The sequence below is a fragment of the Elgaria multicarinata genome, chromosome 2 (genome assembly GCF_023053635.1).
Source record: "Elgaria multicarinata webbii isolate HBS135686 ecotype San Diego chromosome 2, rElgMul1.1.pri, whole genome shotgun sequence".
Lineage (NCBI taxonomy): Eukaryota > Metazoa > Chordata > Lepidosauria > Squamata > Anguidae > Elgaria > Elgaria multicarinata.
The window spans coordinates 28,401,445-28,416,421 of record NC_086172.1 but is presented as its reverse complement, the minus strand read 5'-3'; the positions used below and the strand labels follow the sequence as shown (position 1 = coordinate 28,416,421).

Genomic DNA, 14,977 nt, shown 5'->3' with positions numbered 1-14,977 from the left:
TCGTTGGGAATAGCACGATGTGGCTGCAAGTTGGTGGCTGCATCATATAAACACCAGAGCACAACTGAACAGCCACAACAGGTTATATAAAGCATATAGTTAATCCCCCAGTCAGCCACAGCTACAAACTCTCAGACTACGGCAGAGGTGAACAGAAGATAAATCTCCAGATATTCTGGACTTCGTCTTCCAGAAGCCCCTGCCAGCATAGCCATTGGTCACAATGCTGGGAGTTGAAGTCCAAAACATTTGGAAATCTACTTTCTGCTCACCCCTGAGCTATGGGACAGTGCAGAGTGATAAACATAATGCAGGAGAAGCCAAGATATATTCATATACAGAGCCGAGGGGGACCAGGACACATGCCAAACAGCAACAATACAGAAAGGAAGGTCATGAGATGGGAAGAGGTAGGAGCTGAACAAGAAGTCTAAAATGGTGATGGACAACTTGTACCCTCCAGATGTTTTTGGCCTACAACTCCCATCATCCCTTACTATTGGCTATGCTGGCTAGGGCTGATGGCAACTGAAGGGACATAAGTTGCCCACCCCTATTTTTAAGGACAGAATAGTATCCAGCAGAACCCCTTCTGTTACTAAGTACTGAGGAGACCCAGCAAAGTGGCCTCTTGTCCAAGCAAGGGAACACTTCAGACGCTTGATATTTATAGGGAAAGTGGTCAGAGAGATAAGCTGAGTGTGCATCTACTGTGTCAAATGGGATAGTGCCTGGGACAAGCTTCCTGTACAGATTTGCAGTTGACTGCGCTAAACCCCGAGGAGTAAAAATTCAAGTCCCAAGACCTCTGATGATGAGTTTCCCCGATTACATCATGTGGAGTGTTCCACTTGACTTTGCTAATCCCAGATGTATTCTCCTATTCCCTTGCCTAGGACTCCCGTTATCTGTTAAAATTTCCTAAAAGCCATTGGGGTGGGATGGAGGAATGTAATACTGTCACTGCTAGTGCTAAAAAAATCGAAGGGGGAAAAAATTATCGCCCCCCACTCTAAAAGCCGGCTCAGCATTCCAGCTAAAGAAGGAAATACGGTAAGTAACGTGAACCAGAACTAGGAATGTAAATGCTTTACAGATGCCTAATAAGGACATTTCAAAAGGGGAAGAAATTGAAGTGCTTCCTAAAGGCAGGCTGCGTCCCAAACAAAAAGCAAGGTAAGAGGAGGAAACTACAAGCACACCTTGATGTCTTTACCTTTCTTTGCTCCCAAGGTTAATTTTCATTTGGAAAACAAAAGCAGAAGAGAAGCCACAATAGGTCAGACCGGTATTCAGCGTTACTCCAGCTTTTTCACTCCTCCTGGCTTGTTTACCTGCATGTGTGACTAAGGACATGCAGTAACTCTTTACTATAAACCTTATCATTAAATAAGGTGCCATTAATTAGGAGCATCTGGCTTTTGATTATTATGATCTGGAGCCTGTGATAGGAGTCAGAGCACAGAATGGCTTTCTTGGACATTCTTTCACGTGTCAAATCATGCTTACGTAGCAAGGATGCACCTCCCCTCCCCACAGACTTTAACTGTGCCCCCCCCCCCCCCGAGTCTGCTTGCCACTGCTGCTGCCATCAGATTCTCCCACTCGCTGTCAATTTCTGGATTGGCATGAAGCTACCATTGCCAGCAGGCCTCCACAGCAGGCAAAGCATCACACTCCAAGTTTGAAGCAGAGGCAATAAAAGAGCAAGTAGACACTACTGTTTGATCGTGTGTAAGTTGTGATGGTTGATTCCCATTTGGGTGCTTGCAAGAGCTCTCCTAGGAGAACTTGGGTGGGTTTGGCCGCTCAGAGTTCCATGTCTGGGCATCATGGAGTTGTGGGCAGGGCTTGGCTGGTTCGTATGAGCCACTGCAAGGTATGCTAGCAGCAATCTGTATCAGGATCACCATGGGAGAGAGCAGGGAGGGAAGACTTTCCACGCTCTCTCCCAGAGATCCTCCTGGAGACCACTCTTTCCCTACCACCGTTAGCAGTGAGAGGTTCTCATGGGCTTCCCCATCAGTATGATCACTGAACGGAGATAAGGGAATATTAAAAGGCAATTAATATTTAAAGGCAATGGCAAAGGGTTGGAACTGTGTTTTGCAGGCAGAACTATTGCACAGAACTGAGGTGTACATTCGGAGGCAGGAGACCTGCTTGCTTTTGAATAGAGATGCAGAGACTTGCTATTTGGGATGCTTTTTGAAAGTGTTGCGCAGTGGTTCCAATCCTGCTTACTTCTGAGCAGACATGCAGAAACTTGCCCTGCTTACTTCTTAGTAGGCTTAAAATTGTAATAATCACATTTGACCCTATCCACAAATGGAATGTCATCCCCATATTTTGCAATTTGCCCCTCAGGCTGTAAAGGGCTCCCTGTCCGTGCTGTAGTGTGTGTGTGTGTGTGTAAACCAGCATCACATGTGGCCCTTTGGGGATGAAAAGGCTGTGCACCCCTATTATATAGGTTTCCCAAACAAGTTCATTATAATCTAATGTCTATTATATTTTATGTCTTTTATGCCTTCTGAAACAGAGGAAATCAGCTGAAACAGAAGAAGGGCTAGAAAAAGGAGCCTTCCACTTACCACCACCATGGCGAGCTTAGAAGGGTACCTCTTGTTAGCTGCAGAGGATGGGACTAAGAGAGGTATCAGTGGCCTTTTAAATATGACCATTTCTGATGCCACATTTGTGTCCTTGTGTCCTGATGTTCTTTTTGTGTGTGTAAAGACTTTCCCATTGACCTATGGGGGATACAATAAGACTGCAGGCAATTGATGGCATAAATCATATTGGAAGATGAGCAGGTGAATGAACCCCTGCTGGTGTGGATGGCATTAGATCCTGTAATGATGTTGCTAGAGTAGATATGGGGTAGAGTTGGCATCTTGGTCTGTTACAGGATCTGGTTCCTTTGTATGTTACATCTTCTGTTGTTCCTGGTGAATAGCTGTTTTGGGTTGGGGCACTGTCTGTAAGCAAATACCACTGAAGGGCTGTGCCATCACTGAGCATAACATCAGCAACTAGACAATAACAAATATATATATATTTATCATAGCATTCTACATGCCCTGGAAAGACTTATTGCAAAGGCCTGCAGGGGGCTAGTTACTATCTCACATTCCTTGTCAGTCTCAGCCTAGATGGCTTTTCAGTTCCACAAACTAAAGGCACATCTTGGTCTCTTCATTTGACATGACACTGTTGATCAAATGCATACAATTTCAAGTGGAACTGGCCATTTCAAGGACTAATCTTTGGAGTATTGTTCGTACCATAGTAATCATGAGCTGTACTTGCAGATGTTTTCCTGTTTGGAAAATGTGTTTTGGGGGTGGGTGGGTGGGGAGTATGCAGAGAGAAATGTACATCGCAACTATGCCACACAGGAAAGCTGGTTGCCCTGAAGCTGGTAAGGACCTGAACTGATGCTTGCCTTGTAGGCTGCAGCTGCTTCCAACCAAATGGCAGAGACCAAGCTTTGGTGACTTTGGATTACACTTATGAAGAGACATGTTTTTTAAATGTCACTTTACATGTAAAGACAGAGCGACAGAAAGATTGCATGAAGCGACATTGGCATCTGTTATGAAAGCCAGGATGCATCCCCCACCCCAAATCCATGAAATCAAGCCTGTAGTTCAATTTGTCTAGCTAGGAGAGACCCAGTCTTGAAAATGGGGTTTCAGTGCAGAGTGCAAATTATTTTTTTGTCATTATAAAACAATGCCTCTTCACGTGGGTAATCCTAAACATAGGCAGGCAGTGCAGATTACCTTAACTCTCATACTGTTTCTTCCAGCACTCCATACTGACATTATACGATGTGCCCATATACATTGAGAGCGGAGGGAGTAAGCGGCTTGCCCAGACTCCCTGCAGTGTAGGCAGCAAGCAAAACAATTACACGGTAGGCTGCCACCACCTCAGCCTGAGCCAGGGGACCCTCAGACCTTTCAGGACACACTTGGGGGGGGGGCAGGAATAAGGGTCCAAGATGGCACCCTATATTGCAAGCCCCCCAAGTCTGAAACTTTGCACAGCAGCAATTAGCCCAAGCAGATGCTGAGTTTAGTAATGAGGTTTACCTGGTAGAAAGCACACACAACACAACCTCTAGAGATAAAGATGAAATTTATTTACATAAGGGAAAGGAGTTTAAAAAAAAGTATACAAAGATCAAAGAGAATCTTTGGAACAGAACTCCTGGTAAAAATTAACAAAGCAACACTGAAGCCTATTCTATACATTACCTAAGTATGGGTCTCCCAATCTAGAATCCAAGAACTCCCAAGTGGGGATGATTTCCCTTTTATCCTTTGGTAAGCAGGGGGTTGGACTCGATGGCCTTGTAGGCCCCTTCCAACTCTGCTATTCTATGATTCTATGAAGATCTCGGATAGCCAATCAAAGGTCGATGCTAACAGCATTCCCAAAACCCTCTGAAGGAAGGGGGAAGTCCCCAGAAGAACACAGCTGAGACTGTTCTGCCCAATTACCTGAGTCTTACTCTGGCTTTGAAGGCCAGGGTTATCTCGAGATAACAGATTCATAGGTGATTGTTTCACTTTGTGATGTTTCAACTTGGCCAAATGAAGTCTCACAGAGTACAGAAAGAAAAAGGAGGTCTTGACAATGTTAGGACAACAGAGCTGGCACGAGTCACACTATTTGTGTGGTTTAACTTCCATTATGCTTCTAGCGCAGTCCCTATTTTAAGGCAACCATTGCATATAAAAGCCACTTTGCAAGCCTTTACACAACCTGCCACTTAATGGAAAGTCTCCATCTGGTTAATCTCATAAATTGATTCCTACCAGCTCTACCCATCCTTCAAAAACATAACTGCAAAAAGTTAGGTCATTGTTTATCCCAGAAGGAAGAAAACTGTATGAATATAGTAGAGCAGGTAATACTGTTTCTTAAAATGGAACAAGGCCACACGACAACGGAAATTTTACTTTAGAAACTTTTTCCCAGCATACAAAAAAAGCTTAGATATGCATTTTCAAAAGGAAGGAAACCAGCAAGCAGCAGATAAATACTGAAGTTGATTTAATGCATGTTAACATGGATAGTAGCAGGAACTACACAATGTTAGAAGAGATGGAAAAACCCCAAAGGGAAAAATTAAAAGGGAATGGTAAGAACAGAAGCTTTTACCAGATGTTCAGTTTGTTTGATCCATGAAGCAGGCAACATCAACAGTCCTTCTCATGGTCAAATAATCCTAGCATTCAAGGTTACTTGCCTTCAAAAGGTGCCCTTGCAAGTCATTGTTTTGAGGGAAATTAACAGCTTGAGCAACCAACCAAATTTTAAGCCAGTTTGGTCCCACTGAATCTGTTTACCAGCATTTGAAAGCCTGATGTGATGTCCAAGTGTACCAACAAGGTATCTATTGAACACGCCTAGATCTCAGAAAAATCAAGGATATACCTAGCACAGAGGTGGGCAGAAGGCAGATCGAGATCTACTGGTAGATCTTCAAGTGATTTGCAGTAGATTGGCAAGGGCTTCTGACTACCAGTAATCTAACAATAGTAACAGCTAAAAAGCTCCCTGCCAATTAGGTTGCTGAAAAAAGAACACTTAGGGGAAAACCAGGAGTGGATTTTTGTGTGAAAGGACTCAATTCTGATAATCACAAATTCCTGTTACTTAATTCTTAGCATACGTCCACCCACCTGAGCCTCTTTTATTTTGCACCTGGCTCTGGTTGGTGAATCTCAGGATTCTATAAAACAGATGTTGGATTGGGACTTTGGAGATCCTAGTTCTAGTCTCCACTTATCCATGAAGCTCACTGGGTGGCTTTGGGCCAGTCCAACTAACCTACCTCACAAGACTGTCATGAGGATAAAATGGAGGAACATGTACTCTGCCTTGGAGGGATACAATTTTAACAAACACGCAAGCCTGGTCTGCCCAACTGTGCCCAGCACAGTAAGGTAACAGCTCTTACTTGCAGTGCCAAATGTAAACATCCCTAGTCCACTAAGTGTGTATGAATAACACAATCCTGGTCTCTTATCTTATTAGTCTTCACATTCAGGAATAGTAGGGACAAAAGGGAAGAAAGCTGTATGTCTACCCTTTTTCCAGTACATTTAAGTGTTGGGAGAGAAAAGCATGAACAGATATTTTGCGAACTCCAAGCCCTTATTCACAATAAGGCTGCTTGACCTGCAGCAGATATTGACCAAGCAACTTTATGCAAAGCAATTAACCGGAGACCACAATACTAATACTGTATGGACTTGATTCAGACTTCGGTTGAAATCCTATTGACTTATCTAAAAGCAAGTTATACTGAGTTCAATATGGCCTATTTCTGAGTAGACATGCCTAGGATTGTAGAAGCTGAACTTGTTGCATTGATTTCAATGAGAACTAAGTAATTTTTAATTTGCCTCATTAAGTTTAGTGGGAGCCAAGTTCATCTAATTTAGCGTGTATCCAATCCTATGTGCTTAATTACAGAAATGTCAGCATAGAATGAAGGGTGATTTGTTTTTTATGTAATTTGTTTTTATTAAATTAACAACCCACTTTTTAAGAGCATGTCTACAAATTCAAGCCATTAGTCACCTGGATTTCATTTCCTGTACTCAGCATACTGTGTCAAAACAAAGGATCCATTCTTTTACAGTATGTTTCGTACACTTAGCCTCTTGCCAAGAATTTTGCAACGAGCTATGAATCTGCTATTTTCATCTGACCAGCTATATAGTTGTAGAATTCTATTTTAACAACAACAAAACATAAATAATTCCCCCTTTGTCTCCGCAGAACTACTGGTTTAATTTTGCTTTATCGTAGTTGTTCTTGTATGAGAAAGGAGCCAACTATCAGTTTTTGAAGGCTTAGCAAAAACATACAATATTTCTAGAACATCTTACCACTAGCTGTCTGGAACACATGGTTGGTTTTTCCAGGGTTCTAAAGAAAACACTGGAGCAGCACATAATGGAAAAAAAAATGCCAGGAAAAGGGAGATTTGGTGTGAGTTTGGAAAAGAATGAATACCAGTGGCAATTCAGCTAATACAAAAACTGATAATTTTATCAGCCACACAGCAAGTGCATTTTCCCAGGATAAAGACGCCACAATAAAAAAGCGAACATTTTTCTTATTTATTCAAAAGCTAGGGTATGACAAAGAGGGTTAAAATGCAGTATGCCACCTTTTTACATAAACTGCTTGACGATCTATCAGAGACTGGTTAACATGTCTCCCTGTCCAAAAATGTTCAAACACACACATAACCATTAATATTTTATACACAAATGTTTATTTCTCAAATAAACAGCCCCTTTAAACACAAGGAATGGAATCTAAATCCTCATCAAGATGAATCCAAAATGAAATCTTTCCAGTACTCTGTGTAATCACTGCGTTCTTGGTCACTACTGGCTTTAACATCAAAATCAACAAGGACATGTTATTTAAAAATCATGCTACTGGATTTCTAAGCTCTGCCTCTGATCCGTTCTATGGTGATCTGCAGTGTCTTAAAAATTGTACATCACCAGATCTGAACCAAGTGTGGAATAGCTGTGTACTGAACACAAAACAAATAAGAAATAAGATTACAAGACATAATCGAGTTCATAACGAATGTAGGTGTTCTTTTCGTCATTGTAGATTCGTGGATAATGTGCTATTAGAGCATCCTGTGAACCAATGTAGATGGAGTTATAGATCTTCCAATACACATCTCTGACTTTTCTGGCAGGGTGAAACAAACCCTAGGAAAACAAAATAAGGGAAATAGTTTATCTATAAGAAGTCAGAATCTAAGCTACATTTAAAAGATGTTCACAATTAGATCTGTACACTCTGGGGGATTTTGTCTAGTCCCCTCTTCTCGCCACACCCTAAGTAACACCACAAGCCATTCAAATTCAGGGTTTCTAATGCACGTTGCTAACCCAGTGTGGGATGCCTTCTTCACACCAACCTGGAGAACTCCTGAATTGCAGTCATTCCCTTTTCAGTTTGGTTACAACACAAATCAAATATTGCACAGATTAACGGAAAATAGTCACAAATGTATCAAGACTCTCTAAACCTTTTGCTTCAAGGTAAGTTGTCAGGAATGAGTCATGTCCTAAATAAAAAGATCTCTTCTATTGAACTAGCAGTTATTCCATCACTAAGAATTCATTCCAGTAGTTGTTTCAATATCAGAGAACTCTCTTGCCTTCTCAAACTGTATACACTTGCATAATATTTAGCTACTAATTTAGTTGTCACAGAGGCAAGTGTATAATTTTTATTCATGGGAATCATCTGGGAGATACTCAACTGACAAAAATTGTGGTACAGGAAAAAATTATACCCAAAGTCTACTCACAAACCATACATGGGTACAAACCGTTCCTATACTATGATTTCCCCCCTACAGAAGTAACATGGCAAATAGATTCCTATGAATCAGATTTGCACATGGGGTGGGCATTCAATTCAATGTTCTCCATCCACTCAATGAATGATAGTTTTCTGCTCACACACAAACTCATGAAGACATTTTTACTCATGAAAGTTTACCTGTAAACAATACTGCAACATTCGACAGGGGCCAATCGCAACCCTCAGACCCTCCAGTGCTCCCATAACTGCTTGGATGACGTGAGGTGATGTCTCAAACACGTTGGGCCACACGTAGTTTAACAAGTGATTCAAAGAGTCTTCACAGCCAAAGCCATACACCCCAAGAGACATATGCTGTACTACAGCACTAGCTGTTTGCCTGTGAACAAGGTCCCTGGAAAAGGAAAATGCACAGGCATTTTTAAAGTTTGTTCCCCATTCATGTTTCTAGCGATACATTTTGCTTTTGTTATGCACTTCTACAACATGAATTTCAGTTGAAAGTTAATTTATTTTAGTAAGACACGGTCCCTCATAATCAAAATATTGTTGTCCATCCTCTTGTTTCCTGCTGCTACCCTTATCTGTGGATTCAATTAAGTATGTTTGGGAGAGAACTATAGTTCAGTCTTCAGCATCATGCCAAATAAAAGTAAACAATTACACCAGCAAATCAAACAACACTATTACAATGTAGCAAAGGAAGCAGAACGAAAGGAGCAACATTCAGTAAAACAGCAACCAAAAAGATAAAACAGTACAATGTTGGCAAGACAACAAGATAATAAAATGGTAGAAGTTGTTTAAGCCTTGGAAGCCTTGGAGAATAAAATGATTCTAATGTGTATCTAAATGACAGTATTGTTGGCAGCTCACTGATTTCTCTGGTGGAGCTTTCTCAAATCCCTTTCCCCAGACACCCCCCCCCTAATTTTCTGAGGTTTGAGGAATCCAGAGAAACATGAAACAGGAGAAGGTAGTCCATCAAACACTCTGTTCCCAAGCCATTTGAATTGTGCCCAGACAAAGAGGAATAAACAGTGTAGAACTTGCTCAAAAAGGGGAGATTAGCGACAAGGCAAGAGCTGGAACAATTGTATGGGTCTCCTACTGCCTCCCTGGATAACATGTTAATCCACCAAGAAATGGAAACCAGTGGTAGGCTGCACCCCTCCAAGCACCAACTTTTCCAGCCAGAGCATATAAATGGAATTCATTAAAGTAATGTGACAACTTGTTATTGTATGTATATATAGAAAAGCATAAGGCAGGGTACACATATCTCCTTCTCCAAGGAAAAGCACTTGAGATCTAGGAGAATCAACAGCCACGGCCTGCCTCTCTTTCTCACAGATCATTTATAATTAAGCTAATTTATTATAGTTAATACTACTTTTAGAATTCCACCCCCTTATTTACACAGATTAGATCTTGGTTTTTCCATTTAAAGTGATCTCTACTTCTGAGAATTTGCCACTATATTGCAAAAGAGCTTTGGCTGTGGGGTGGTATATAAATGTAATAAATAAATAAATGAGGACCATCCAAGGAAACCAAGTACTACAGTTCATTGCAGAAGGGGAAAAAACACCTACCTGTCCATTAAAGCATCTTCAAGCAATGGTGTTACAGCATAAATGTAGTCCTTTCCCATTTCTCCAATATATTCAAAGAGGAAGGAAAGAGATTTTAATACGCCATTCTGGACATTCAATTCTGGAACTCTGTATTCATTCATGAGGGCAGGCAGTACTGTGAAAGGGGAGCAGGTTTCAGCTACAATAGCTATCGCTACTGTAGTACATACTCTGTTTTGTCTTTCTTGTACTTTCAGATTATTTAGCAGTGTCGCCAGCACATCATGGGGTCTGGAATAGGAGAAGCAGAAAAAAACATTAAGGAACCATGACATCGATCAGCAATCAGAGTACTAATTTATGATAATTTTAGGAACAAAACAAGAAGAAAAACAAAATTATGTTCCCGTTCTATTTTTTGCAGTTTCTTGCTTTGATTCTGCCTTTGGACCATACACAGGTGAAATCAAAATCTCTTTTCCCTCAGATCATGCACATTAGGAGGATTCTGTATAAATGCCTATCCATGTAATCCCCAGACTTAAAAAACAAAAACAAAACCTGAGCTAGGTGGAATGTCTAAACAAACTGATCATGTCTTATCAGTAAAAATCTTCTTCATCATAGCTAGTGGATTTAATAGTTCAAAATGATAGCTCAGTACAACAGCATTAAACCTTCCATTCTCTATTTAAAAAAAGTCAGACACACAGTGCTGGAAACACATACTTACCCAATAGCTTTAGCAATATAACCAAACGTGTTCACAGTTGCTCTTCGGATAGCTTTTTTATGGGCTTTTAATAACTCTAGCAGTTCAAAGCAGATCCTCATCCACTCCCTTGCAGAAACGTATTCTGCCCCCCTAGATAAAAGAGAAGTTTTTTCTTTAGCGAAGTTGGAACGTTTTTATGCAAACACCTAGACTTATTAACATATAGCAATGTGCGATTTACTTAGGATAAAACATTAGAACCAAGACTCATGGCAATGAATGCAAAAGCAATGGTAGTAGGCACATGGCAAATATAAATTACTCCATACATTACAAACTTGCAGATTTCATTATGTGCATTGGCATAACTATCTTTACTTATTTTTTAATGGCTACCTTGCTTAAGTGCTTATACAATATGCTCTAGTATTTTATATTGTTAAGTGAAATAGTGCAAGATCAGTTTACCTGTCTGCAATACGTCCAACCAGGTCAATACAATTCTCCTGCACTTTTTCATGCCTGTTCTTCAAGATAGGTGTGAGCCTAGGCAGCAGGTCTTTAATTGGAGGCGTCATTTTGTGCATACCTATTGGAAACAGAAAAAGAAAGCATTTAGGACTTAAGGTATCTTCCAAATTAAAAACGCATTCCAAATTAAAAACATCAGACACACTCACTTACCTATGACATTCACAATGGCTTTAAGTGCTCCTAGAATACTGCCCAATACTTCAGGATATTCTTCACCGAGGTACTCATATAACACTACTCCCAAGTGTCCCATCAATTTTTCCTAGGACCAAAGAAGAAGCAGCAGCTTATAATCCAATGCCTCTAGACTAAAAACAATCTTTACAAAAAGGTATCAGGAAAATAAATACCTCTTGACAAGTCTTCATGACAACTGCAGTACGAGATATCAGGTCAGCAGCTTGTTGTCTTACTTTGGCCGATTTGTTGTTCAAACGCCACAAAACTGTACCACAGATCTGGGGCAAGTATGGTTTAACACGCTTGCCGAGAGCGTTGACCACTGTACCAAAACCATTCAACATCACAGAATCCTACCAAAAAGTTTGAAAACGCAGTATTTTAGTATTTTTCAATCACCAACATTTGAAGACTTTTGACTTTAGTAGTTCCTATTGCCCCTTTCTGATAAGGTCAAATCCTAGCCTGTCTTCATCTCTGATGACTTGTGACAGGCAAGCAGAATGGTAATTATTAGCACTGCACTCCTGCATCATATTAGCAGAATTATAGAGGAAGAATGAGAAAATTCTACAAGGCTGGTTTCAGCTCCGGAAATGGAGACAGATGAATAATTCTTGGCTGACAGCTGCTTAGCAGGGACATACTGAAGTGGGATTAATTGAAAGCGTATTATTTGTATGATGGGAACCTCAGTGTCTGCACCTTCTAAAGCAAGACCATGGCAAGACAAAACAGAGGAAGGACTAAATGGACAGAGTCTGGGTGTGCTTTCTCTCCACCCAAACAAATGGAATGGTGCTGATTATCTGTTGGGGTTACAAAGAAATCAGTCCCTGGACTCAGCCTAGGCATGGTCCCTGGACAAAAGAAGACATGGCAACTCTTCTCTTTCTGACTCACAAAATATATCACCATTTAGTGCTCATTATTCTAACCCAAGGCGAAAATAGATATTATGAGTGAATTCATATACCTCTGTGGTCTGCTCTTGGAAGGCATACAGGATGCCATCAATAAGTTGTTCCTCCAGCTTGTGGTCAATATCAGCTGCACCCAGATTCCCCATGATCTTTTCAATGGTCTCCATAACCATTTTTCTGTACTGTTCAGCTTCATCTTTAAGATCATCCACTATCCTGGAAATAATTTCTGCTGCTCCAACTTTGTTTGCAAGCTCCACAGTTGTGTCAACTAACTGCAATGTACACACAAAAAATGTTTGAACAAGCAAGCAATGGCTGGCTTAGAAACTTACTTTCAAAGTGGCAAGATAAAGATAATTCACATTCTTTTCCCACAGAGAAGGACATTTATATTTTAAGGATAAAAGAAGCTTTTAGATGAGCATTAAAATATATGTTTTAGAGGTTGTCAGTGAGTAGCCTATCTAAAAATTCAGTATTGCTACCAGTATGGAAGCATATAGCTCATTTTGAAACTTTCAATTAATTCTAAATGGATGACCTACAACCCAATCCTATGGATGTTTCCTTGAAAATAATTACTACTACGTTCAATTGGGCTTACTCTCAGAAGTGTGCATATGATTGCATCCATATAATAGTACTTCTGGAGGCAAAATCTGAAACTGAAAGAGGATACCAAAAACAATTGAACAGTTTTAGCTTCAATTATAAAACTATTTAAATGATTCCTAATAATTTGATCTAAGAAGTGCTGTGTTTAGGGGGCTCTTTTAGAAGCTCAAAGCTATATTATTAACAATTGTTATTTTCATAAGAACATAAGAAGAGCCCTGCTGGATCAGACCAAGGGTCCATCTAGTCCAGCATTCTTTTCACACAACAGCCAATCAGCTGCCCACGGGAAACCCAGAAGCAGAACATGAGTGCAATAGCACCATCCCATCCATGTTCCCCAGCCACTAGGGTACATAGGCTTACCACCTCTGCTATGAACTTTTTCCTTATACTCATGGTACTATTCTATTAATATATGCAAATAATAATTCAAACAGAAAAGATCTGAGCAAACACTGAATAAGCTGTCAAATCTCCTAGCAATCCGTATTGGTATTAAAATTTGCACTACTCTTCAGTAAACCTGCTTTAGTTTCGTACATTTTCAACTAATCCATCCACATTTCCTACTAAACCATCCAGACTTAGCATTAAAGGTTTCTTCTGAAATTGCTTTACAGATACCTATCACAGTACACATAAGTATTATATTACATCCAAATAATTATTCAAAGCCATTTCTTCAACTAAAAGCCAGCAGTACCTGTCTGTAATTTCTCCTGTCCAGTGCCATTCTATGCTGCCAGAAATGCTTGAAAAACGGGGGCAAAATTTCTGTTTTAATGTAGTTTGCTTCAACACCATCTGTCCCACAGCACTGCTTTACTACCTGGAAAAAGACAAACAGCCAGTATGAATCACCCATTTCTCTAGAAGAAAAAAGGTTAAGCTACAAACTACATTATGTTGACATTTAAAGCCCTAAACGGTTTGGGGCCAGGTTATCTGAAGGAACGCCTCCTCCCATATGTACCTACCCGGACCTTAAGATCATCTACAGGGGCCCTTCTCCGTGAGCCCCTGCCAAAGGAAGTGAGGCAGGTGGCTACTAGGAGGAGGGCTTTCTCCGCTGTGGCACCCCGGTTGTGGAACGAGCTCCCCAGAGAGGTCCGCCTGGCGCCTACACTGTACTGCTTTTGTCGCCAGCTGAAGACCTTTTTATTCACTCAGTATTTTAACACTTAATTTTAACTTAAATTTAAATTTTACTGTTTTAACTCTGTATTTTAATCTTATAATCAACTTTGCTGTGTGGTTTTATCCTGGTTGTGCTTTTTATACTGTATTTCGTAATTGTGTTTTTAACCTGTTGGATGTTTTTTGTGGTTTTAATTTTTGTGAACCGCCCAGAGAGCTTTGGCTATTGGGCGGTATAAAAATGTAATAAAATTAAAATAAAATAAATGTTCCCATTTCAAAAGGACAAAATTATCTAGAAAAAAGCATTAAATTCATGGGTTAAAGCTAGTTAAGAACTTGACCCAGGAAGCTCCTAATTCAAAGCTTAGCTCAGTCATAAACTCACTTGGCTAACATTAAGGAAGGACAGGGCCTTAACGCACTATGGGGAGAATTCTGGTCTACCTTTTAGCATGAATGTTAGATGGACATTAAGCACTTAAACTCTCAGCATAAAGTGAAATATAAATGCTAAGTATTATACTTGTTTTTAATTAAGAAGTTGACTTGAACTTTTTATCAGATACCAAAAAAAGAGAGACAACTATCTCTCCCATCACCCTTTTTTAACCTATATGTAACTCTCTCTTTAAAGCTTCAAATAACACTTTGCTATTACAAAACTTACACCACATAGATATTTTTTGCATACCTTCAACACAATCTTTTTCATTTCTTCATCAGGAGACTGGAACTCTCTGATAAGGATTAACATTACTTCTCTGGTATAGTAGTTGGCATACTCTGCATCCATAAGTGGAATAAGGTACCCAATAGCTTTCAAGAAGGCAGCCAGACCCTGATGATACATAAATGTGATTACAATAAAGAATATCCAGGCATTTTCTCTTAAATATGAG

At 40.1% G+C, this 14,977-nt stretch overlaps 1 protein-coding gene across 2 annotated transcripts in view; it reads right to left on the bottom strand.

The window, feature by feature from the left end:
- Positions 1-7,126: 7,126 nt before the first annotated feature.
- SF3B1 (splicing factor 3b subunit 1) overlaps positions 7,127-14,977 on the bottom strand; it is a 28,201-nt gene continuing 20,350 nt past the window's right edge. For both annotated transcript variants that reach the window (XM_063116215.1, XM_063116216.1), the window contains 10 exons: positions 14,770-14,916; positions 13,642-13,767; positions 12,371-12,592; positions 11,565-11,747; positions 11,365-11,476; positions 11,149-11,269; positions 10,699-10,830; positions 9,984-10,256; positions 8,566-8,782; positions 7,127-7,763 (listed from right to left, as the gene is read on the bottom strand). In XM_063116215.1, coding sequence (XP_062972285.1) covers positions 7,605-7,763; positions 8,566-8,782; positions 9,984-10,256; positions 10,699-10,830; positions 11,149-11,269; positions 11,365-11,476; positions 11,565-11,747; positions 12,371-12,592; positions 13,642-13,767; positions 14,770-14,916 — 1,692 coding nt within the window. In that variant the 3' untranslated portion in view covers positions 7,127-7,604. The remainder of the gene's footprint in view (positions 7,764-8,565; positions 8,783-9,983; positions 10,257-10,698; positions 10,831-11,148; positions 11,270-11,364; positions 11,477-11,564; positions 11,748-12,370; positions 12,593-13,641; positions 13,768-14,769; positions 14,917-14,977) is intronic.